Source organism: Oncorhynchus masou, chromosome 7 (genome assembly GCF_036934945.1).
Source record: "Oncorhynchus masou masou isolate Uvic2021 chromosome 7, UVic_Omas_1.1, whole genome shotgun sequence".
In the NCBI taxonomy this organism is placed as follows: Eukaryota; Metazoa; Chordata; class Actinopteri; order Salmoniformes; family Salmonidae; genus Oncorhynchus; species Oncorhynchus masou.
This window is the reverse complement of record NC_088218.1, coordinates 22,035,170-22,051,751: the sequence shown is the minus strand read 5'-3', so window position 1 is coordinate 22,051,751 and position 16,582 is coordinate 22,035,170. Positions and strand designations below refer to the sequence as shown.

Here is a 16,582-nt window from a genome sequence, read left to right as displayed (position 1 = left end):
CTAATGGCTGGGTCGGTCTGGCTGGGTTGTGAAGCGGGGCTCGAGCCGCGGTTGGTGGAAGGTCTCGCAAGGGGCTGCATGCGGGGGTTCGTTGGGGTGCTGTCTATCAGCGGGCCGAAGGCGGAATGGTTGGGGGTTGGGTCCGGCAACTCTGGACGCGCGCCGGGCCCTTCTCGTAGATCTCCCCAGCTACGGTGCTTGCCGACCCACACATTGTAGGTGCGGAGGTCTCCTCTACGCTCACTAGACTTGAGGCAGAGACTAAACCCATTGGCATTGCATGGATCTGGCTCATGTCCTATGAAGTGGGAAGAGGTATCTCCAGCTTGTCTGGGGAGGGAGGCCTATATCTGATGTGGGTAGTACCATCCACGCCCATTGTTTTGCTGCAGAACCATAAAACAGACAGAAGAAGTCTAGGTTCCTACTGGGCACGGATCACTGAATGTCAACTTGATAAAATTCAAAGGAACATACCAACATGTCACAGTCACAATTTTTCCAACACCATGACACTTATTTGGAGTCTGTGGCTCAAGTGGTTTGAAAGCTATTGTCAAATATCCAACTTGAAACTGATTTTAACTCGGTCTCTGAAAATGATGGAAACTTTTGAGAAACTGGTCACTAATGCAGTTTACTTCTAGGATAGAGAGAAGAGAGCTTGGTTTTCATGTTCACCCAAAAGGTCAATCTAACGCATTGATACAATGCATTTTAATGTCATTGATGTCTATAGCGTCATGCAATGGTCAAAGAAGATATTATATTCAGATAGTCTACTGCCCCCATATCAGTCGTCACAGAATCCTGTCCGTGAATTGACTGAACAGTTATTCTGCTGCTACTATACAAACTATCGGTACATTATAGAGAATAATTGTTTAATATGTTTACATTCGCTTACCCTTCTGATAAGGTGCGATATGAGAAATGCTTTAATTAACAAACATTATGATCAGCGTCGCGTCAACCGCTTTCAACTTCCGCATCAGGTGATTGCGGAGGTAACTTCACTCTGCGGGTTCAGGGTTCCGCCTCTAAACTAGCTAGCTAAATAAATGGTTATCCCTCTACCCAAAACAAACGAATTTAATTTTTATATGACCCATTGGAATAAAGCAGCAATTCACTATTGCACTCTGCAGTAGATATTTAAGAAAACATGGCTGGACGTCTACCGGCTTGTGTAGTTGACTGTGGCACAGGGTAAGTAGCAAGTGTTAATGCTAATAGCTAACTAACTGATTCATTGGCTTTAGCTAGATGCACCCAGACAGGGTAGAAATGTTGGGCGTGCAAAGTAAACCAATCAAGATAGCTAGCTACAACCTTAATTTGCTTAAATTAGTTTAATCTAGCCAGCAAGATAGCTAGTTAACCATTTTAGGCATTACAAGATAGAAATTAGCTACTAGCAAGCTATCAGGGTTCCCCACTCGTTAGACGTTACATTAGTAACTTTAGTATGCATTGACTTTAATATTTTACCGGAGTCTACGTGACTGTTTCAATTTATGGAAGCGTATAACTGGCCTAGTCCACAGACGGCCATGCCACCTTTTCGATTAGTGGTTTCCAACCTTTTTCGGTTACTGTACCACCAACTGAAATTTCACTGCTCGGACTGAGTACCCACCCCTATGTGCATTTTACCAGTAGGCCTATGGTCTCACGACTATATATATATATATATGGTCCCCTGTGGATGGCTATGGCTAAGTACCACCAGGTTGTGAACCACTGCTTTAGATCATGCATCATTAGGATCTATATAACCCACTGAACTTTCTCATGCAATGCTTTTGTTATAGGTACACAAAGATTGGATATGCTGGAAACACAGAGCCACAGTTTATTGTTCCTTCATGTAAGTATTTCTGTATCATACAGCAGCAGTTCCCCAAAGTCTGTGCACATTTTGTTTTTTTGCCCCGAGCACTAAACAGCTGATTCAAATACTCAACTAATCATCAAGCTTTGATCATTTGAATCACCTGTGTAGGGTTAGGGCAAAAACCATCCCTCTTCTAATGATAATGTACCATGTGTATTCATATGTAGCCCTTGATCATGAGAATCAGTTCCTTTCCATTACACATGAGTCATTGGACTGTACTGAGGAGTTTTGTTAAGAGCCACGACGCTCTGTCTGAACATCTACACGCATCGCTTGCAGTATGATTTTGGAAGCATAAGGACCTTATCTTTCATATCAGCGAGAAATAATAAAAATGGGGTTAGCGTTTCCACACGGCGATATGTCTGTGTTAAGGCGCTTGTTTATGGAAAACGGACAGAATAAGTGCTAAATAGCTATCTGCGTCTCCAAACACCTGCATCCTTACGTTCAATATGACAGTCTGGTATGGGAATCTGAGAGTGAGGAGAAAAAGCAAACTGACCAGGATAGTCAACACAGCCAACAAAGTAATTGGTCGACCACAGGCACATTTGAGCATTCTGTTCTATAAGGCAACCAAAAAGAAGGCACTGGCTTTTGTTGGCGACCCCCTCCCACCCTCTACACGCTCAGTTCGAGAGGCTTCCCTCTGTCCGGCACATCAGAATGCCCACGGCTAAGAAGAAAGTGTTCAAACATGAATTTGTTCCTTGTGCTGTTGGACTACTAATTGCAAAGTAAATTCTATCGGTTTATGTACTTCTCTATCTAGTGCAGTTGAGAAAGTGGTCGTTTGTGAATCTATTAATGTCCTCTGTTAGTGTATGCAACATGATGGACTGACTCGTTTAAATGTGTATGATGTGAGAATGTACAGGTGAAGTCGGAAGTTTACATTCACCTTAGCCAAATACATTTAAACTCGGTTTTTCACAATTCCTGACACTTAATCCTAGTTAAAAAGTCCCTGTCTTAGGTCAGTTAGGATCACCACTTCATTTTAAGAATATGAAATGTCAGAATAGTGATTTATTTCAGCTTTTATTTCTTTCATCACATTCCCAGTGGGTCAGAAGTTTACATACGCTCAATTAGTATTTGGTAGCATTGCCTTTAAATTGTTAAACTTGGGGCAAACGTTTCGTGTAGCCTTCCACAAGCTTCCCACAATAAGTTGGGTGAATGTTGGCCTATTCCTCCTGACAGTGCTGGTTTAACTGAGTCAGTTTTGTAGGCCTTGCTTTTTCAGCTCTGCCCACAAATGTTCTATAGGATTGAGGTCAGGGCTTTGTGATGGCCACTCCAATACCTTGACTTTGTTGTCCTTAAGCCATTTTGTCACAACTTTGGAAGTATGCTTGGGGTCATTGTCCATTTGGAAGACCTATTTGCGACCAAGCTTTAACTTCCTGACTGATATCGTGATATGTTTATTCAATATATCAAAAAATTTTCTCCCTCATGATGCCATCTATTTTGTGAAGTGCACCAGTCCCTCCTGCAGCAAAGCACCCCCACAACATGATGCTGCCACCCCTGTGCATCATGATTGGGATGGTCTTCTTCGGCTTGCAAGTCTCCCCCTTTTCCCTCCAAACATAACGATGGTCATTATGGCCAAACAGTTCGGTTATTGTTTCATCAGACCAGAAGACATTTCTCAAAAAAAGTGTGATCTTTGTCCCCATGTGCAGTTGCAAACTGTAGCCTGGCTTTTTCTATGGCGGTTTTGGAGCAGTGGCTTCTTCCTTGCAAAGCGGCCTTTTGGGTTATGTTGATATAGGACTCGTTTTACTGTGGATATAGATACCTTTGTACCCTTTTCCTCCAGCATCTTCACAAGGTCCGTTGCTGTTGTTCTGGGATTGATTTGCACTTTTCGCACCAAAGTACGTTCATCTCTAGGAGACGGAATGTGTCTCCTTCCTGAGCGGTATGATGGCTGCGTGGTCGCATGGTGGTTATACTTGCGTACTAATGTTTGTACAGATGAACGTGGTACCTTCAGGCATTTGGAAATTGCTCCCAAGGATGAACCAGACTTGTGGAGGTCTACAATTTTATATCTGAGGTCTTGACTGATTTTTCCCATGATGTCAAGCAAAGAGGCACTGAGTTTGAAGGTAGGCCTTGAAATACATCCACAGGTACACCTCCAATTGACTCAAATGATGTCAATTAGCCTATCAGAAGCTTCTAAAGCCATGACATAATTTTCTGGAATTTTCCAAGCTGTTTAAAGCCATAGGCAACTTAGTGTATGTAAACTTCTAAACCACTGGAGTTGTGATACAGTGAAATAATCTGTCTGTAAACAATTGGTGGAAAAATGACTTGTGTCATGCACAATGTAGGTGTCCTAACCGACTTGCCAAGACTATAGTTTAACAAGAAATTTGTGGAGTGGTCAAAAACTAGTTTCAATGTCTCCAACCTACGTGTATGTAAACTTCCGACTTCGACTGTATGTGATTATTTTAATGGAAGGTGATGCCAAAGAAAAATGTCCATCCTGGATGGACAGTGTTATTCTGTTCTAAATGGAAGATGGATGCCACAAATGTGTTTTCACTGAAAATGTCTGTCTGCTGCAACTGTGTTAATACAGTGAGGGTGCATCTTGCATTTGTGCAATTATGAGAGTAGAGGGATTTATGTTTTTAGAACCGTACCGCAATTGAGATTCGATTCAAGTTTAGATGGAGTATTTGTCTGTTTTGGCTTTCAGAGCCAATTTACCCTTTAAATAGAAAGTCCTTGGTCTATTAGGAGTAACTTTAGGCTCCTTTAGTCCATTATTTGGCTAACTCATAAGGCGGACATACTGTGTGGCCATTAGTTAAATGAATCTGCTGAAAGCATTTTGGTATCGGTCCTTCCTGTTTTTCCTATCTGATTGGAGTGCTCAAAGGAAGTAGGCGAGCCTAATTCAACAAATGTAAAACCACAAAGTTTGAAGTTGGCCGACTTTGAGTCTAAATGGCAATGCTAGCTTGTTAAGAGGACCGTAGACTAGTTACTCGGTGACCAATCCAATTTTGGCTATTTTCAATCATCTTAGCATATTCACTTGTTTTCAGTACTTGAAAGCTGTCCAGACACAGCTTGAAAGGAGGCTAGTCCAGCCTATATTCAGTGATATGGCTCCATAGCAGAAGTCCCCTTGTGCCCCTGCTGACTCGAATAACGGACAAGCTTTCCAAGGCCACCTGACTGTGGGCTTGACGTAGCCGGTAGATTGATGATGTGCACTTTAAGAAGCCTGGATGGATGACAAGTAGGCCTAAGCATTTAGAGGCTACAAGGAAGTAGTTGAAGGAGCAATGTTCATCGTCCGACATTATAATAATAATAATAATATATGCCATTTTAGCACACTTTTATCAAAATTGACTTAGTCATGCGTGCATACATTTCATGTACGTGTGGGCCCGGGAAACCAAAGTGCTCTTGGTAAATCTCAACTTTGTCAATGAAGTTACATTATGCAGTTAGTTAAAGGCCCAATGCAGCTGTTTTTATATCAACATCAAATCATTTCTGGGTACAATTTAAGTACCTTACTGCAATAGCTTTCCATTTAAAATGGTTAAAAAGAAACAAATGGCTTTTAAGCAAAATATTATAATTCTCAAGCAGTAATGTTGCTAGGACTGTTTGGGAGGAGTCTGAGTGGGGATGGAAAAAAATAGCAGTTATTGACAAAGCGGTTTGGAACGCTCTTTTGTTATTGGTGTAACTTATTTACCGTCTTGTGATGTCACCAGGCAAGCCATAAATCCACCCATGTAAAACCTGCTGATTAGAAGGTCCTGTATCGAATGTATTTTCAAATCAAAAGAGTGATGGAGCTCTCCCAGAAGCTTAGCTGGTGGATAAAACGCGTACATTCAGACAAAACAATGGGGTGTAATGGGTTTGCACTCAAAGTTGTTGGATAAAGTTTACCTCATTTATTCAATGTTGTGAAAATAATTAAAAACATAAAATAACTGATCTGGTTGAAAATGACATATGTGACATTGATATTAGTCAAACATTTATTCCAGTGATAAAATTGTCTAAAAAGCACAAGTAGGTTAAATTTGGTCATAAAGTCAGTATCGTCCAAAACACTTACTTATGGGTTTGGTTTTGATTTCAACCATGCCCATTACCGCGGGATACATATCCAGTCGTATAGTAGAACACAGACAGCGAGACAGACTTGCCCAGCAGCACAGAAGATCGGACTTTGTTTACATAAAACAACTCGTCACAATAATATTTTACTTGAGAAATACTGCACCAAACACCTTAGCTAGATGTAAAATCGTGCGACCAAAAGCACCTCGGCAAAAAACGCTTAAAAAAATTACAGAATTCTTGAGTTACTATGAATTCTAAACCACTCCCATATTTATGTGTATTTATTTTCCCTTCTGTACTTTAATGATTTGCACATCGGTAAAACACTGTACATAGCCACATTATGACATTTGAAATGTCTGTATTCCTTTCAAACTTTTGTGCGTGTAATGTTCACTGTTAATTTAAATGTTTATCCATTTCACTTGCTTTGGCAATGTAAACATGTTTCCCATGCCAAGAAAGCCCTTTGAATTTAATTTATTTCATTCTGACTATTTTGAGAAAGTGATACTGACTTTATTCCTACGGTGTCTCATGAGGGACAAACATCAGTAACGGCCACATCGAACCACTCCCCCATGACTGAAATCTTGTTTTTCATAATGAGCAACCGAAAAACCCATGCAGAGTCAGTGCGTTCAGTATCTCTTTAATAAAAATGTGGCTATTTGTTTACTGATTTTACAAGACAAATCAAAGTAATAGGCCTGCCGCTCATTGAGTTTCCTCTCTTATGTCTAGCATAGGCAGTTTGCTTTCCCTATGCTTGATTTAATCAGCTCACCTGTGTAACGTTGCCTATCAGCACCCTCAAGTCATGATGTTTCAATCAACAATGTCCTAATCATATGTAGGCTGGTACTAAAGATTAAGGGAGTTGAATCTTCCTAAACTTCAGGTATTGCCATCAAAGAGTCGGCCAAGGTTGGAGACCAAGCCCAGCGCAGGATGACGAAGGGGGTGGACGATCTGGACTTTTACATCGGTGACGAGGCAATAGACAAACCAAATTATGCAACAAAGGTACATTGCATTTTCCAGTGATGGAGGTTTACTTAAAGGGGAAGTCTGCAGTTGCTACATACGTTTTTGGACTTTAATGATATTAGTTCTTGAAGAATATAACTTCAATATGCCTCATGGGCTTAGTTCAACTGGCATATCCCATCAGAACCGAAAATATCATCTATCTCCGATGTTTGTAAACAAAACATGGTGAAAACTACGATGTTGGATGGTCAGTCTTTGCAACCATATCTCTATCTATGGATTTTAGAGCGGTTCAATTTCTTCAGCCCAATTAGTCAGCTTTTCTCGAAACAACAGTGTCGGGGAGTTCGCTTTGTTATGGCCCCTTTTTAAAGTTTAAATGTAAAGTCATGCTGAAGGCCTGTTCGAACTGAGTAGCCTAATGGAGAACTGTTGGGTGTGGTTGTTCCCCTTGTAACAGTGGCCCATTCGTCATGGGATCGTGGATGACTGGGATCTCATGGAGAGGTTCATGGAACAGGTCATCTTCAAGTATCTGCGGGCAGAGCCCGAAGACCACTACTTCCTCTTGGTACGTTCATAACCTGCACGTTAGTGTGGAAAGTATGCTATTTAGTAGCAGGAACCTATGGGATTTGTACCTTTTCTTTTCCACAGACAGAGCCTCCTCTGAATACCCCTGAAAACCGAGAGTACACAGCAGAGATTATGTTTGAGTCCTTCAACGTTCCAGGTCTTTACATCGCTGTACAGGTAAATCCTCTCTGTTCTTGGTTGGTTCTATATAATCTCTTCCCTGCACCTCGTCATGTTCAAGGGTCAAGTCAAACTTGATTTTGAGTGCATTATCACAACTCTCAACACACTTCACAGAGGAAATGAGGGTGTCCGTGAAACTCCTGGGTGGATCTCAATTCTGGGTCTCTTTTCAAAAAAGGAGTAGGAGTGCTGATCTAGGTTCAGAACTCCCCTGACTATATAATTGTATTGATTTGTTATCTAAAATTCTAAACTGATCCTAGATTTAGCACTCCTTTGCGAATACGGGTTGTCGTCATTAGTGGAAAGTGACACGGTCTGTGTTTTCCTCCTCAGGCGGTCCTGGCGCTGGCAGCCTCATGGACCTCCAGACAATTGGGCGAGAGGACCCTGACAGGGACGGTGATTGACAGCGGTGACGGGGTCACCCACGTCATCCCAGTGGTGGGTACATTCGTTCGATCGTCATTTCATACAGTCTTTATGAGAACTGGGTCATGTTTAGTAGGTAGCAAACGTTTTGAAACAAAGTGGAACGTGGAGGTACTTCCTGAACTTGTCCAACAAGAGTACATTTTCTTAATCTGCTGTAAATGTTTGGAACAGTGTGCCCTACTGAACACTACTCGGATGTATTCTAACTATATACTATTGCTCACACATACATGGTAACGTTACATTACTGTACGAGTGATAATAGATTGTGTTGTCAATCGGTGTTGTTTTCTTCCAGGCAGAAGGCTACGTCATCGGTAGCTGTATAAAGCACATTCCCATCGCTGGTCGTGACATCACCTACTTCACCCAGCAGCTGCTGAGAGAGCGGGAGGTGGGCATCCCACCAGAGCAGTCATTGGAAACAGCCAAAGCCATCAAGGTACCAGCACATGTATAACTTTTTTTGTTCCCTTCACAAACCAAAGGAATTATTACCTGTATTATTTGTGAGCATTTCTCAGGTTAAACAGCAGAGGTCAGTATTGCTGCACCATTGACCAGTAATGTACAGTCACAGATTATGACTCCTTGTTAACTCTTTGGCATCTACCCAGTGTCTTATGTACACTCGGTTATGACTTACAATTGATAATGGTTCCAGGAAAGGTTCAGTTATGTCTGCCCTGACCTGGTGAAAGAGTTCAACAAGTATGATACGGACGGCTCTAAGTGGATCAAGCAGTACACGGGCATCAACTCCATCAGCAAGAAGGAGTTCACCGTCGACGTGGGCTACGAGCGCTTCCTTGGCCCTGAGATCTTCTTCCACCCAGAGGTATGATCCCATTGATTTTCAATACATATTGTTGTGCTTGTGTTATGTAATGTATTGTATCTAGTGCCGAGCGATTTTTGGTTTCAATATTATTTTGAAAACATGAAATGCGTTGTTTATTATGTGGGTTGAATACTGTAACAACACAGAATAAAATAATTAATAAAAGTCTTGTGATGGTAGTGAGTGCCCATTACTGCGTATCACTTAATAACCATTTATTTAGTGACTTTACTTTAATAAAATATTTCAGTTGTGTATATTACCTTTGTTTTATGTGATGACTTTAAGTCATCGTCTCATCTCTATAGAGCTGCTGCCTATGCTCTCTGACAAAATCACTTTTGTAGTTCTTCAAAGTAAATAAGGCATACTTTTATGACTGCTGAATACCAACTGTCGAACACTTAGATCATGTATATTCAGGTAGAGATACATTTTTATATAAAAATGTATGTGGACACCCCTTCAAATTAGTGGATTTGGCTATTTCAGCCACACCCGTTGCTGATGTGTATAAAATTGAGCACACAGCCATGCAATCTCCATAGACAAACATTGGCAGTAGAATGACCTTACTGCAGAGCTCAGGGACTTTCAGCGTGGCATAGTCATAGGATGCCACCTTTCCAACTAGTCAGTTTGTCGAATTTCTGCCCTGCTAGAGCTGTGCCAGTCAACTGTAAGTGCTGTTATTGAGAAGTGGAAACATCTAAGAGTAGGCCACACAAGCTCACAGAATGGGACCGCCAAGTGCTGAAGCACAGCGCGTAAAATTCATCTGTCCTTGGTTGCAACACTCACTACTGAGTTCCAAACTGCCTCTGGAAGCAACGTCAGCACAATAACTGTGTCGGGAGCTTCATGAAATGGGTTTTGATGGCCGAGCAGCCACACACAAGCCTAAGATTACCATGCGTAATGCCAAGTGTTGGCTGGAGTAGTGTCTAGCTCACCGCCCTTGGACTCTGGAGCAGTGTAAATTTGTTCTCTGTAGTGAGGAATCGTGCTTCACTATCTGACAGTCCGACAGACAAATCTGTGTTTGGCGGATGCCAGGAGAACGCTACGTGCCCGAAAGCAAAGGTCTGGGGCTGTTTTTCATGGTTCGGGCTAGGCCCCATAGGTCCAGTGAAGGGAAATCGTAATGCTACAGCATACAATTACATTCTAGACGATTCTGTGCTTCCAACTTTGTGGCAACGGTTTGGGGAAGGCCCTTTCCTGTTTCAGCATGACAATATCCCCGTGCACAAAGCGAGGTGCATACTAAAATGTTTATTTGAGATCGGTGTGGAAGAACTTGACTGGCCTGCACAGAGCCCTGACCTCAACCCCATCGAACACCTTTGGGATGAATTGGAACGGTGAGTTCGGGCCAGGCCTAATCACCCAACATTAGTGCTCGACCTCACTAACGCTCTTGTCTGAATGGAAGCAAGACCCTGCAGCAATGTTCCAACATCGAGTGGAAAGTCTTGAAGAGTAGAGACTGTTATAGCAGTAAAGGGGGGACCAATTCCATATTAATGCCTATGATTTTGGAATGCGATGTTTGACGGGCAGGTGTCATATGATGTACCTCGCAAAGTAACAGCTGCTCTGTCACCTCACGACCACTCTTCTCTGTTCAGTAGCAGGCTTAAAAGAAAGACTGGACAAGTAGATGCACAATGGATTATGGTCATTGTAGCTAATTACCACTTTTTAATGCGCTAAACTATATAGAATATTGGCCTGTTGGAAACTACAACTACATTGCACAGTTCAGGCTGGATCTGATTTATCTCTAGAGAAACTGTGAGACATGCGGCATTGAGCTCACAGGGAAAAAACTGAACGAATTGGAATTCAAATAATTGAACTGACATTTCTGTTAATCACTCGGCTCTAATTGTATCATAATAACATTGGTTGTACTGTATGTGTTGTACTTTCCTCCTCCCCCAGTTTGCCAACCCTGACTTCACCCAACCCATCTCCGAGGTTGTTGATGAAGTCATTCAGAACTGCCCTATTGACGTCAGACGTCCCCTCTATAAGGTACGTCTGGGGAGTTCAAGTTTGTTTTATTTCTTTCACATGACGGGCGACAAGAACATCGCGTTTGACAATAGAAATGCAGTCCTCGTGATTTACTGAAACTATATACTTATGCCAGATTCCGAGACTTGTCTCCATCCAGAAGTTATGAGATTAAGTAGGAGGATGAAATGTTTGACTTTCTAAGTGATCTATTCAGGAGTATGTCGAGGGTTCCAAGTGTCTATTTACCTTGTCTGTTGCTATGCAGAACATCGTGCTCTCTGGAGGATCCACTATGTTCAGAGACTTTGGCCGACGTCTGCAGAGGGACCTGAAAAGGACAGTGGACGGCAGACTGAAACTCAGTGAGGAACTGAGCGGTGCCAAGCTGAAGGTGAGAACCCATTTGACATTTGACCTATAGTCAGCTGATGTACTCTATAGGGATGCTTCAGCTTTATGGGTGTTGTGGCTCCTGAAATGTTCAAAATGATGTCATATTTTTGCATTTCCAGCATAATCATAGGTGTTATTGGCTCAATAATGACATGTTTCATGTGTTCTTGTCAGCCCAAACCCGTCGACGTGCAAGTCATCACTCACCACATGCAGAGATATGCTGTTTGGTTCGGCGGGTCTATGTTGGCATCAACTGTGAGTGCTAAAACTTAGTAACATGAGTTAACAAAGATCCCTCTATCAGAGATATATATATATATATATATATATATATATATATACATACATACATACATACATACATACATACATACATACATACATACATACATACATACATACATACATACATACATACATACATACATACATACATACATACATACATACATACATACATACATACATACATACATACATACATACATACATACATACATACATACATACATACATACATACATACATACATACATACATACATACATACATACATACATACATACATACATACATACATACATACATACATACATACATACATACATACATACATACATACATACATACATACATACATACATACATACAAACAAACAAACAAACAAACAAACAAACAAACAAACAAACAAACAAACAAAAACAAACAAACAAACAAACAAACAAACAAACAAACAAACAAACAAACAAACAAACAAACAAACAAACAAACAAACAAACAAACAAACAAACAAACAAACAAACAAACAAACAAACAAACAAACAAACAAACAAACAAACAAACAAACAAACAAACAAACAAACAAACAAACAAACAAACAAACAAACAAACAAACAAACAAACAAACAAACAAACAAACAAACAAACAAACAAACAAACAAACAAACAAACAAACAAACAAACAAACAAACAAACAAACAAACAAACAAACAAACAAACAAACAAACAAACAAACAAACAAACAAACAAACAAACAAACAAACAAACAAACAAACAAAAAAATAAAGGGAACACTTAAACAACACAATGTAACTCCAAGTCAATCACACTTCTGTGAAATCAAACTGTCCACTTAGGAAGCAACACTGATTTACAATAAATTTCACATGCTGTTGTGCAAATGGAATAGACAACAGGTGGAAATTCTAGGTAATTAGCAAGACACCCCCAATAAAGGAGTGGTTCTGCAGGTGGTGACCACAGACCACTTCTCATTTCCTATGCTTCATGGCTGATGTTTTGGTCACTTTTGAATGCTGGCGGTGCTTTCACTCAAGTGGTAGCATGAGACGGAGTCTACAACCCACACATGTGGCTCAGGTAGTGCAGCTCATCCAGGATGACACATCAATGCGAGCTGTGGCAAGAAGGTTTGCTGTGTCTGTCAGCGTAGTGTCCAGAGCATGGAGGCGCTACCAGGAGACAGGCAAGTACATCAGGAGACGTGGAGGAGGCCGTGTGCATGTGTCTGCTCAAATGGTCAGAAACAGACTCCGTGAGGGTGGTATGAGGGCCCGACGTCCACAGGTGGGGGTTGTGCTTACAGCCCAACACCGTGCCGGACGTTTGGCATTTGCCAGAGAACACCAAGATTGGCAAATTCGCCACTGGCGCCCTGTGCTCTTCACAGATGAAAGCAGGTTCACACTGAGCACATGTGACAGACGTGACAGAGTCTGGAGATGCCGTGGAGAACGTCCTGCTGCCTGCAACATCCTCCAGCATGACCGGTTTGGCGGTGGGTCAGTCATGGTGTGGGGTGGCATTTCTTTGGGGGGCCGCACAGCCCTCCATGTGCTCGCCAGAGGTAGCCTGACTGCCATTAGGTACCGAGATGAGATCCTCAGACCCCTTGTGAGACCATATGCTGGTGCGGTTGGCCCTGGCTTCCTCCTAATGCAAGACAATGCTAGACCTCATGTGGCTGGAGTGTGTCAGCAGTTCCTGCAAGAGGAAGGCATTGATGCTATGGACTGGCCCTCCCGTTCCCCAGACCTGAATCCAATTGAGCACATCTGGAACATCATATCTTGCTCCATCCACCAACACCACATTGCACCACAGACTGTCCAGGAGTTGGCGGATGCTTTAGTCCAGGTCTTAGAGGAGATCCCTCAGGAGACCATCTGCCACCTCATCAGGAGCATGCCCAGGCGTTGTAGGGAGGTCATTCAGGCACGTGGAGGCCACACACACTACTAAGCCTCATTTTGACTTGTTTTAAGGACATTACATCAAAGTTGGATCAGTCTGTAGTGTGGTTTTCCACTTTAATTTTGAGTGACTCCAAATCCAGACCTCCATGGGTTGCTAAATTTGATTTCCATTGATCATTTTTGTGTGATTTTGTTGTCAGCACATTCAACTATGTAAAGAAAAAAGTATTTCATTAGAATATTTCATTCATTCAGATCGAGGATGTGTTATTTTAGTGTTCCCTTTATTTTTTTGAGAGATGTATGTATATATTCTACTGATGTAAAAAGCTCAAGACAGACACTTGGAGGCTTTGTTAGCCTTGGTTAGAATATAAAATAGGAAACTTGAAAGAAAGTGTACACCAACAAATAATAACGGTCATATCTACTCTTTCCTCAGCCGGAGTTTTACCAAGTGTGCCACACCAAAAAAGACTATGAGGAAATCGGACCGAGCATCTGCCGCCATAACCCTGTCTTCGGGGTCATGTCTTAAAAAGGACTTCCCTCGGTTATCACTGGAGCTTGCAGTTGGAGCAGAATGGAGTGGACGGACAGAGGCAGAGTGGCATTACTGCACTACGGTCGCTGCTTCATCCAGCCTATTTCCAGGGCTACGGTTGAAGACAAAATACAGGAAGAGAATGACAGAAATACAATGACTAGATTCTATTCCTATGGAGAATGACTCATTTATCAACTGCAGACCAACTATCAGGCTGACAAACGGGGGGTGAATGTCTATGAAAAAGAGAAGGAAATGTTGTCTTAAAGCATTTTCAGGGCAATTGTGTGGACACAGAATAATGTGCAAGATAATAAAGGCAACTCATGTATGGTTAAGTATGTGCCCGACGTATGTTGTTATTATGGTATCCACATGTTCAGTTGGATTATATTTAGTCAATAGCTCTTTTTTTCAGATGTTCAGTGTTCAAGGGTAGAGCTTGTTGATATTTCATATTATTGAGTCTTTTTTTACATATTATATATACACACACACACACACACACAGTCGTGGCCAAAAGTTTTGAGAATGACACAATATTCATTTTCACAAAGTCTGCTGCCTCAGTTTGTATGATGGCAATTTGCATATACTCCAGAATGTTATGAAGGGTGATCAGATGAATTGCAATTAATTGCAAAGTCCCTCTTTGCCATGCAAATGAACTGAATCCCCCCAAAAAACATTTCCACTGTACAGGGATTGGACTGGGGTAAAGTCATTTTCTCTGATGAATCCCTTTTCCGATTGTTTGGGGCATCCGGAAAAAAGCTTGTCCTGGGAAGACAAGGTGAGCGTCACCATCAGTCATGTGTCATGGCAACAGTAAAGCATCCTGAGACCATACATGTGTAGGGTTGCTTCTCAGCCAAGGAAGTGGGCTCACTCACAATATTGCCTAAGAACACAGCCATGAATAAAGAATGGTACGAACACATCCACCGAGAGCAACCATCCAGGATCAATTTGGTGATGAACCATGCCTTTTCCAGCATGATGGAGTACCTTGTGCTAACTAAGTGGCTCGGGGAACAAATCGTTGATATTTTGGGTCCATGGCCAGAAAACTCCCCAGACCTTAATCCCATTGAGAACTTGTGGTCAATCCTCAAGAGGCGGGTGCACAAACAAAAACACAAACAAAACCCCACAAATTCTGACAAACTCCACGCATTGATTATGCAAGAATGGGCTGCCATCAGTCAGGATGTGTCCCAGAAGCTAAATGACAGCATGCCAGGGCGGATTGCAGAGGTCTTGAAGAAGAAGGATCAACACTGCAAATATTGACTCTTTGCACCAACTTCATGTAATTGTCAATACAAGCCTTTGACACTTATGAAATGCTTGTAATTATACTTTAGTACTCTATAGTAACATCTGACAAAAATATCTAAAGACACTGAAGCAGCAAACTTTGAAAATGAATACTTGTCATTCTCACAACTTTTGTCCACGACTGTACACACACTACCGTTCAAAGGTTTGGGGTCACTTAGAAACGTTATTGTTTTGAAAGAAAATCACATTTTGTTTGTCCATCAAATAACATCAAATTGATCATAAATACAGTGTAGACATTGTTAACATTGTAAATGGCTATTGTAGCTGGAAATGGCAGATTTTGAATGGAATATCTACATAGGCGTACAGAGGCCCATTATCAGCATCCATCACTCCTGTGTTTCAATGGCAAGTTGTGTTAGCTAATCCAAGTTTATCATTTTAAAAGGCAAATTGATCATTTAGAAAACCCTTTTGCAATTATGTTATGTTAGCACAGCTGAAAACTGTTGTGCTGATTAAAGAAGCAATAAAACTGGCCTTTAGACTATTTGAGTGTCTGGAGCATCAGCATTTGTGGGTTCGATTACAGGCTTAAAATGGCCAGAAACAAATCACTATATTCTGAAACTCGTATTCTTGTTCTGAGAAATGAAGGCTATTCCATGCGAGAATTGCCAAGAAACTGAAGATCTTGTACAACGCTGTGTACTACTCCCTTCACAGAACAGTGCAAACTGGCTTTAACCAGAATAGAAAGAGTGGGAGGCCAAGGTGCAAGACTGAGCAGGAGGACAAGTACGTTAGTGTCTAGTTTAAAAAACAGACGCCTCGCAAGTCCTCAACTGGCAGCTACATAAAATAGTACCCGCAAAACACCAGTCTCAACGTCAACAGTGAATAGGCGACTCCGGGATGCTGGCCTTCTAGGCAGAGTTCCTTTGTCCAGTGTCCAGTGTCTGCATTGCCCATCTTAATCTTTTTATTGGCCAGTCTGAGATATGGCTTTTTTTTGCAACCCCCATCTCGGTGTCGCCTCTTCACTGTTGAC

At 41.7% G+C, this 16,582-nt stretch overlaps 1 protein-coding gene across 1 annotated transcript; it reads left to right on the top strand.

Annotated features, from left to right (window-relative positions):
- Nucleotides 1-988: 988 nt before the first annotated feature.
- LOC135543500 (actin-related protein 3-like) lies at nucleotides 989-14,582 on the top strand. The gene is made up of 12 exons (XM_064970811.1): nucleotides 989-1,209; nucleotides 1,815-1,870; nucleotides 6,933-7,057; nucleotides 7,485-7,595; nucleotides 7,682-7,777; nucleotides 8,120-8,227; nucleotides 8,517-8,660; nucleotides 8,883-9,056; nucleotides 11,007-11,099; nucleotides 11,350-11,475; nucleotides 11,652-11,735; nucleotides 14,140-14,582. Exons 1-12 carry the CDS (start codon nucleotides 1,166-1,168, stop codon nucleotides 14,233-14,235), a joined length of 1,257 nt encoding a protein of 418 aa, XP_064826883.1. The 5' UTR covers nucleotides 989-1,165; the 3' UTR covers nucleotides 14,236-14,582.
- Nucleotides 14,583-16,582: the final 2,000 nt, after the last annotated feature.